The 10,055-nt window shown below is 32.6% G+C and overlaps 1 protein-coding gene across 1 annotated transcript; it reads left to right on the forward strand.

Annotated features, from left to right (window-relative positions):
• Positions 1–2,480: 2,480 nt before the first annotated feature.
• On the forward strand, positions 2,481–10,055 carry LOC110640422 (long chain acyl-CoA synthetase 9, chloroplastic). The gene is made up of 12 exons (XM_058131063.1): positions 2,481–2,700; positions 2,770–3,265; positions 3,338–3,418; positions 4,974–5,240; positions 5,991–6,122; positions 6,278–6,451; positions 6,615–6,844; positions 7,523–7,640; positions 8,707–8,838; positions 8,937–9,071; positions 9,142–9,348; positions 9,663–10,055. The coding sequence occupies exons 2-12, from the start codon at positions 2,816–2,818 to the stop codon at positions 9,828–9,830; spliced, it is 2,094 nt and encodes a 697-aa protein (XP_057987046.1). The 5' UTR covers positions 2,481–2,700; positions 2,770–2,815; the 3' UTR covers positions 9,831–10,055.

The following is a 10,055-nucleotide window of genomic DNA, read 5'->3' on the forward strand; positions in this document are numbered from 1 at the left end:
TATTATTTAGAAAGTTTTAAAAATAATTTAAAATTAAATTTAGTAAATTTTAGTTATAAAAATATTAGAATAATAAAAGTCTTTTTTAAGTTTCCTTTCTTTTTCTTTTCTTCAATATTTAAGATGATGTTATTTTCCTGAAAAATAATTTTAGGCTTTTAAATTTATTACTTGACGGACGATTAATAATATTAATTTTTATTACATTTTTTTAAAATATAGAAATATTTGAAATAATTATATTGAAATTATATAATGTGTTTAAAAAATTATAGAAAAATATAAGGATAAAGTTAGTACCAGCTTCAGCTCGGGAGTTTGGTATAATTATTAGTTGGAGTATTATTAAAAATTAAGATCATAATAAAATAAATAGAGTTGGGTTCAGTTTAATTCTAGCGATGCTAATTATTATTATTATTATTATTATTATTATTGAGTCTTAAAGGTGTGAATTATTTTAGTAAACAGATTATTGGGTTATAATTGAATAAATAAACTGATTAAGCTCAATTATTTTAGTAAAAATAAATAATCAAAGCCAAACACCCTGCAGGAAAGAGAACCGGATATAGTGGTTTCTTATTTTGCGTATTTGGAGTCATAATAATTTGCTGGTTATGTACACATTGTGGAATGGTATATGTGAAGGATAAGGAGGTTTTTCAGTCTAAAACAATACAAACAAACCATGTGAAAACACTGACGAATTCTTCAATATTGCATTATATGTCATTTATCACGTAGCAGTCTAGTGTATGCCTTTCTTTTTTCTTGTGCGATTTACTGTTCTAAAAATAATTTCTTAAAATTTATTGATGATGCATATGCATTTTTTTTTTAATAAAAAAATTACATTAAAGGGGTCATTTGGGTTTTTCTTTTTAATTAATTAGTATAGAGTTGTACTTTTATTCTGACTAATGCATAATTAATTAGTCAAACGCCATTATTTTTGCATTTTATGAATTTAATTCAAAATTAAAAATTTTGATAAATTTATCTTAATTGTCAAAAACTGTTGCAATTGTGCTTTATTTTTTTTTTGACCATATTTTCTCAATTTTCAACTAATCCACACTCATTCATGACGATTTAATTCCAATATTATTATTAGCACATTCTAAATTTCATTTTTAACACCTATGATGCATCGGTTTATAATGCATTAACATTTTTTTAAGCCGTTTGATCTCATTAAATATCTTTATTTGACAATTCTCTTCTGCCATTTTCAAGTCTCACAAAAAGTTTGCTACATTTATGTTTAATAATATGGAACTTGGAAAGTGTTGATGATAATTATGAGGTTTATTTTCATGAGTGATTGTGATCAATTATATATATATATATATATATATATATATATATATATATATATGTATTGAGTTTGACAAAAATACCTTTCTTTATTCATATTATTTATAAAATTATTAATAAAAATATATTAATGATGACAAATAAATAAATTTATCCTCAATAATATATATTAATGACAATAAACTGTCGCTAATAACTTTTGAATTCTTTTAGTAATGATCACTGATAAATCTTAGTGCCCACATATTCATCTTTAAATCGATAAATAAATAAATAAAAATTTTCTTAACAGAATTACAAAATTATTATTAAAAATTAACTATTTAATTAACATAATTATAAAATTATTAGTAAAATATTAACTATTTAATTAAATAAAAAATTTACATTTATATAAATATATATGAGATTTTAATCCCATTTATTAACAACTATTTAAGTCATTATATATATGAAAACAAATAACGTGAAGCAACGCACCTTAGAAGAAAAAAATAGTAAAATTAAAGTTTTGATTGTAAAAAGATAATATAATTATAATAATTTTTGATAATAGATATATAATTATTAAAATTAAAAGTTTTAGATAAAATTAAAAATAAAAGTTTGATTTTTTTAGTTATTTAGTTATTTATTGAGTTATTTATCTTTTCTTAAAAAATATTTTTTAATAAAAAAAAATAAAGTCACCCACTTCAAAGTATCCAACATTAACTTGATAAAACTATTTGTTCAATATAATCATGCAAAAATTAATATAAATATTAATATTTTAATATAAAATTAATATTTTTTAAAGTTTTTTTTTAAGGAATATTCTTTAAAGTTTTTGATAGTTAAAAATGTAAATTTATAGGATAATCCCTTTTGGGCTTTATTTCGACTTTTTCAAAGCCTTCATTAAAGTATGCTTTTTTCTTTAAAAAGAACAAAAGTTATGTTATGGTTGACTGCAAATCAATTCCTGACAACAAAAATTTGACGGATACGATTAGAACAGCAACTCTTCTCTTGCCATCTGGACCACCAACACCACATCATCACTCTCCGTCACCCGATTTGGACGGCTGAGATCTAACCAAACTCACTCTGAACTGCCCTTTGCCATGTGTATGGTCCACAAACAGCCAATTGTTTTGCTGGTAAAATCAGGACGAAACCCGCTGAAAAAGAATACTTACGAGTTCGAGTTTGAAAGTCTGAAACTCCAACTCTTGCATTCTGGATCTCTCCGCCCATCACTCCAACTTCACTGTTTAAAACGCTTCCGTTTCGATCCTCGAGGGAATCTCTCTTTGCGTTTCGATCCTACTCAATGCGTTTTCTCTAATTCTCAATTTTCTTCTCATCTTCAGGATTCTTGGCTAGGGAAAAAAAAGGGTAAATTTTTGTTGTTGTTTGGTGATTTCATGTTCTCAGATTGAATTAACTAGATTTTTGCTGTTTCAGGATTTCCAGTTGCTTGATTTTTTCACGATCATCTAATCGTTGAAACATGAGTGCTTATTTAGTTGGCGTTCTCGTCCCTCTTGCCGTCACTCTTTTCTTTAGGAATTCTAAGAAAAGTGAGAAGAAACGTGGCTTGCTGGTCGATGTTGGTGGTGAACCTGGGATTGCTATACGGAACTCTCGGTTTCCGACGCCCTTAGAAACTGCCTGGGAGGGCGTCTTTACCCTTGCTGAGCTTTTTGAGTACGCCTGCAAGAGGCACGGGGATAAATACTTGCTAGGAACGCGGAGATTGATTGCAAGAGAGAACGAAGTGGCCCCTGATGGGAGGACTTTTGAGAAGCTTCATTTGGGCGAGTACGAGTGGCTTACTTATGCCAAGGTGTTTGAAAAAGTTTGTAACTTTGCTTCTGGGTTGGCTCATATTGGGCATAGAAGGGAAGAACGTGTTGCCATATTTGCTGATACCAGAGCAGAATGGTTTATTGCGCTGCAGGTGCTTATTTATAAACATTCTCTGCACCTTTTTCTATTTACTTAACATGGTTAATGGGTTTTCTTGTGTCAGGGTTGCTTTAGGCGCAATGTCACTGTGGTTACCATTTATGCATCTTTAGGAGAGGACGCTTTGTGCCACTCATTAAACGAGGTTCCTCTCTCTCTCTAGATGCTTTATAATGGTTATAAGTAGAATGATGCCAGGTGGAATGGCCTTCTAATGCCTTGTTTTACTGCTTGTATCTAGATTATTAATATGTATTCAATACTTGAGAGTGCAAATGTAAATATACTGGCCTTATGTATGCTATTAAGTGTTAATGCATTCAATCTGTAATTTAAATTGTTAGAGAGTAGTGCAACTGTGAGTCCCATCATATGAAATTTATAATTTGGGAGGGTAGTATAGTTCAAACACACAACTTACTGCTCTGAGTCTCTGACGATTCTGTCGTACACCAACAGCAATTTGGAAAGTAAATTAATGGGCAGAAGTTTAGATAATAAATGTATACATAAATAATATTCTACAAAATGATTTTGCAAAGAGATGAGATATATAATAATTTTTTTTGGGTATGTTTATCAAATAACTTGATTTTGTTACATATATTAGTGAAGCATGAATAATTATTTCTTAAATTAAAAAATATCATCTGTAAACTATAGTCATTATGTTTACATAAATTTCAAGGCGTTTTGTTGGTTTTTATCTTCTAAGTAATTTTCCTAGTCAATTGAAGCTTTACTGCATTAGTTCTTTGTGGTTAGTTATTTTTCTGAAGCAACAATTTTGGTTCTTCTTCATGATATGCTTTAGATATTGGTGAAGAATGAATTTTCAATTTTTACATTGGGAAATCTCATGTTTAAGTTATGGCTATCAATGCTTATATGCTTAGATATAAGTCTATTACTTTTGACATTTAGAAATTCCTTCTTTAGTAGTGGCTTCCTAGATCAGGGGGAAATGCTAATCTATGTATCTAGTCCATCTGTCCATGGTCTGTAGGTTTTTAATTATTGATTGTTTAGCAAAATTAGTTTGGTGATATATAAAATTGCTGGTTAGTGTTGGGAATCTAAGTCTCACATTGGAAGTAAACAAAAATGATATAGGCGGTTGGTTTGCTATTAAATATTGAATTGACTAGTCATTTTGACGTATAAAACAACTCGATTATTTATATAAATCCATATTAAAATTGAATTAATATGTAATTTGACCAGTATTCTCTATGATATCAGAGCCTAGATTTGGTTGTGGGTTTCAGCCGCCCATAATACTATATAATTGGGTTCGTATTGGATTAATACTGCCTAATTATTAAGTGACGACCATGTGGTTGCACTTGAAGGGGAAGCATTAGGAATCTAAGCCCCACATTTGGAGTAAACAAAAATGAAAGGGTAAATATATGTAGTTGGGTTGCAATATTAAATTGATTAGTCATTTTGATGTGTAAAGCAATTTAATTATTTATGTAAACCATATTTGACCAGCATTGCCTCCAAATTTAATAGTTACTAATACTTCATTTTGTAAGTTTGATGATTTCCATTAGCTGATGTATTCTGCTGTTTGGGACATATTGAATGCAAAACTCAACAAATGACTGCAATTACCATGATTACACTTACACTTATATTTTCCTTCCTAATGTGGTGTATTGTTCAACATTAATGGTATATTTTTTACTTTTCAGACAGAGGTTACAACTGTCATATGTGGGAACAAAGAATTGAAGAAACTTGTGGACATAAGTGGACAACTTGACACAGTGAAACGATTGATTTGTATGGATGATGAAATTCCATCGAGTGCATCAGTGGAGCAGAGTGGGCAATGGACAATCACTTCACTTTCTAATGTGGAGAAACTTGGTCAAGAAAAACCTGCTAAAGCTGACTTACCTCAATCAGCTGATATTGCTGTAATAATGTACACAAGCGGAAGTACTGGGTTGCCCAAGGTTTGGAGCATCTATAATATGTTATAGATATACTTTATTATAAGCTTGTGCATGTTCACCTGATTAAGTCTTGATGGCTTCTCATTGTTTTGTTGTTGAATGGGGAGTAACTTGGACCATTGCGTGATTTTTGAATGTACAGTTTGCATGATGTTTCTTTAGGTGGCCACATCCAGGTATTGTTGGGCTAGGCTCTACAAACTTATCATTAGATGATACCATCTTGTTTTCCCATTCCCTTCTCTTTCTGTTGGCTGTTAACTTTCTCAGAAATCTAATTGGTTGCAAAAATATGGTCCTATCTCTTATTCAAATATGTCTATTTGCTAACTCATACTAGGATGAGTTCAGGGAAAGAACTGTTATGTTTTGCATGATCCTTTTTAATCATCTTCACAAATTGGCACCTAGATTTATGTTCATTCTGGAAGGACATACCCGAATTAAGGTTTGCTGTTGCCAGTTGCACAAAGTGTTTCAAATTTCATGAGCTGCTAAAGCTCAAGTGTAGTGTTCCTTATGCAGTGCTCTTGCCATTAGGATCATAGTTGTATATGTTGTTTAAAATTTATGGTGTGAGGATAAATATCTTTTATTTTTTTCTTAAAGATCAAGCCGTACTGCAAAATAATTTTATTTTTTTCGCTTGAATATGTCTACTGCTAAATATTTGAAATTTTCACTAGTTAGTCAAGCTGTATCAGAGTTGACATAATATTTATTTGCTTCCATTGTGACAACCTTGCACAGGGTGTAATGATGACACATGCAAATGTCCTAGCTGTAGTTTCTTCAGTTAGGACAATTGTTCCTGGCCTTGAGAGCAATGATGTTTATCTGGCATACCTGCCATTGGCTCATATCCTTGAGTTAGCTGCTGAGGTATGGAGCGATTATTTAGTAATTTAATAACAATAACTGCTTCATTTGTACTTCTTTCCCCTTGCACATTATAGTGCATTAATTCTTACAAGCATGAATGTATATATATAATTACCTTCTGCATGTTTTGACAAATTTCACTGCTAATGATGCAGAATATAGTAGCAGGTGTTGGAAGTGCTATAGGATATGGATCCCCTTTGACACTTACTGATACATCAAACAAAATCAAAAGGGGAACAAAGGGGGATGCCTCTGTCTTGAGGCCAACTGTGATGGCAGCCGTCCCAGCAATTCTTGATCGTGTTCGAGATGGTGTGCGCAAGAAGGTTAGGGAATTTTGCCCTGCTTTCTCTCTCTATCATGTGTGCATGCGCACACACACACACACACACACACACACACACGTGCATGTGTTCACGGGCAAGAAACCTGTTTTTTGAGTGACACCTTTTATATATGACTGGTTACTAAATTTTTTTAACACCTCAGGTGGATGCAACGGGTGGCCTCAGTAAGAAACTATTTGACTTGGCATATGCCCGCCGGTTATCTGCATTGAATGGAAGTTGGTTTGGAGCTTGGGGCCTAGAAATGCTACTTTGGAACTTCCTTGTGTTTAGAAAGGTTCGAGCAGTTTTGGGAGGTCGTATCCGTTTTTTGCTTTCTGGAGGTGCTCCTCTTTCTGGTGATACTCAAAGATTTATCAACATTTGCCTTGGGTTAGTATTGCCTTAACAAATTTTAGCTGATGTTGATCTTGAGCATCTTACTTCATTATTTCAAATTATTTTAAGAGTTAAAAGAAGGGTTGGCTTCTTATAAAGAAGGGCATTTATATTGACATTAAACCTCGACTTTCAAGATGTTTATTTAAAACTAAAACATAAAACTACAATTTATGCATACGAGGCACCATTTTCAACTCATTTCTTTTGATATGTTAGTTTTCAATAGGGAAGTTCTGACTCTTGTACACTAGAAGCATAGAAGAATGAGCCAAAAGAATTGAGAATTAAAGAGATTACTCTTAACATTGGAGTATATAGTGTGATGAAACTTGAGTTCTCTTAGATGCTTTATGTTGGTGAGGGAGGAGTGTTTCTGCTCCATTCAAAGAAAAGAAAATATAACTTGGGTTCTCATTGAGACAAACCAAACTACATGAGGTTTTTGGAGAAAATGATCCACAATATTTTCAATTTAATAACGTCATTGAGATTCTAAATTTATGCACCAAGTAAACAAGGAAAAGTCATGAATGCATGAGCAGATGAAATTGTCCCCGTTGGTGTGTGAATGCAGTAAATATGAAGAAACCTATGTTTATCATCCTATTTTCTTTTGGTTTAGTGTTTTTATTTTTTTCCTGCCTCTGAGTAGTGGTGAATATCATACAGGGCTCCAATAGGCCAAGGCTATGGTCTTACTGAAACTTGTGCTGGTGCGACCTTTTCTGAGTTTGATGATACATCTGTTGGTCGAGTTGGTAATCCAGTCCCTTCCTCATTTATTAAGGTGAGAAACAATTAAATTCAGTTAACTCTGCAATTGACTTGACAATTATACCAGTTCAGACTATCCTCAAAATGTTTTTTTGTGAATCATGATAGGTATTCAAGGGGAATTATTCCCATAGTAGGCATTTCACCTTTTAGTTTATCTTTTTAATTTGAAAAAACAATGTGTGAGGAGTTACAGTTGCTATCTGCATAGTTTTATGGATTCTTATGACCTTTTTTTTCCCCATTTCTTTCTTTGTTCTAAATCGTTCTCTGAGTTCAAACTCTTCATTCTTGCCCATGTGATGCCATGGTATGAGACATAGAGGATGAGATGAGGCTACTTATTTACTTGGAATTTTTACAAGCATGTTTAATACTTTATATGCATAGCCTAGAGGCATTAGTAGATTTAGTTGATTGGTAGATGTATAATTAGAAAACTCTGAAAGTATTAGACACTGATATTTGAAGGAGGATTTTTCTGGTGATTGAAGAAGTTTCAGAAAGTTCTAAACTTCGCTATTAGCATAATTTTCAAATCTGATCTTGTTATTCTGAAATTTGAATTTCGACCTTATTGCATATTTGTTGCTTAAAGCATTCTTTGTCAGTTAATGGCTGCGTGTCTACATGTTCATGTATGTTAACTTGGTGAAGAAAGGGCCATCTTCCATGGTAGGGATCTTGGGATTTAACTTTATTTATTTATTTATTTTGTTGAAAATTGGTTATAACTTTGATTGTAAGCTTTTATGAATCCTCCTTATGATTTAATTTTGTGCATTCTAGATGGTAATTCTGATTCTTACATTGCTAATTCTCACTTCTATTAGGCAAAAATGAATCATTTTGAAATATCAACCCGTTCCCTCTCTCCTTTATGACTACTTTATTCTCCCTATTCTCTCAGCCATGTAGCACTGCTTGACTGTATCTTACAGATTATTAATGCTCTTGATATGAAGTCTTGTCATGTGACACTTTCTGTGTGAGATTTTGCCCATAATGAATTATACTTTTGTTTTTGATAATCTCATATCATGATTATTGCAATCAGCTGATATTTTTTTCTTCGGCAGTTAATAGATTGGCCTGAAGGTGGATATTTAACTAGTGATTCACCAATGCCACGTGGAGAAATAGTTATTGGCGGTCCTAATGTAACAGTTGGCTATTTCAAGAATGAAGAGAAAACGAAGGAAGTGTACAAGGTAAAATTTCAAAGTTTCATAGTAGTCTATATTTTGTGCAGCCACATGCTGAGGAAAATGGCGTCATGTTAAATACGCCAATTTTTTGTTGTGAAAAGGTTGATGAGAGAGGAATGAGGTGGTTCTACACAGGTGACATTGGGCAGTTTCATGCTGATGGTTGCCTTGAGATAGTTGACCGTAAAAAGGACATAGTCAAACTTCAACATGGTGAATATGTGTCTTTAGGAAAGGTATGAATATTTGAAGTTATAGTGAAACTTTTTCATTGCAATTTCTTTGGGACTGATGTTTTCTCTACAGGTTGAGGCTGTTCTTACCGTGAGCCCATATGTTGACAACATGATGCTGCATGCTGACCCATTTCACAGTTACTGTGTGGCCCTCGTGGTGGCGTCACAACCTGCCCTGGAAGAGTGGGCTTCAAAACAGGGAATTGCCTTTTCTGATTTTGCAGACCTTTGTGAGAAAAAAGAAACAATGAAGGAAGTGCAAGCATCATTCCTCAAGGTATGCTTTTCCGATCATAGTTTGAGTTCAGTTGCCGTCAGATATGATTAGGGTGTCTGCATTGCTTGGTGAAATTATTTCCTTAGCACTTAATAGCACGAATTCCTAAAATAAAATTTTGGAAAGCCAACATGTATGTCTGAGTGTATTTTAATGAAATTCATCAAATTCATCAAACCAGGCACTTTCTGGAACGGCTAAACTTTACTCCTCAACTTGGGAACGAGGACCAAAGTATAATAAAGAAGATATGCTTGATATAATTGGATTAGCTTTTCCGTTCTGCTAAGAAATTCAATTTTTCTCAATTATAGGAAGCAAAGAAGTCACGTTTGGAGAAGTTTGAGATCCCAGCAAAAATTAAATTGCTTTCTAATCCTTGGACTCCTGAGTCTGGCCTTGTCACTGCAGCTCTCAAGATCAAGAGGGAAGCCATTAGGAAGGCCTTCTCCGAAGAACTCTCCAAGTTATATGAATCATGAGTTACGAGAACATGTATTTTTTATTATGATTGTGCAGAATTTCAAGGACAAGTTACCCATCATTGTTCCTCCTTTTTTTTTTTTTTCCTTTTTTTTTTACACTCCCATTTCGAATGTGCACTAAATTTTTGTTGCGTTAATCGTAGAACATATTTGTTTTTGCCCAGTTTCGAGTCTTATAGTAATGAAAGACAGAAAATAAATATTGCTGATAAAGTTTCAGAA

The sequence above is a fragment of the Hevea brasiliensis genome, chromosome 12 (genome assembly GCF_030052815.1).
Source record: "Hevea brasiliensis isolate MT/VB/25A 57/8 chromosome 12, ASM3005281v1, whole genome shotgun sequence".
Taxonomy (NCBI): Eukaryota; Viridiplantae; Streptophyta; class Magnoliopsida; order Malpighiales; family Euphorbiaceae; genus Hevea; species Hevea brasiliensis.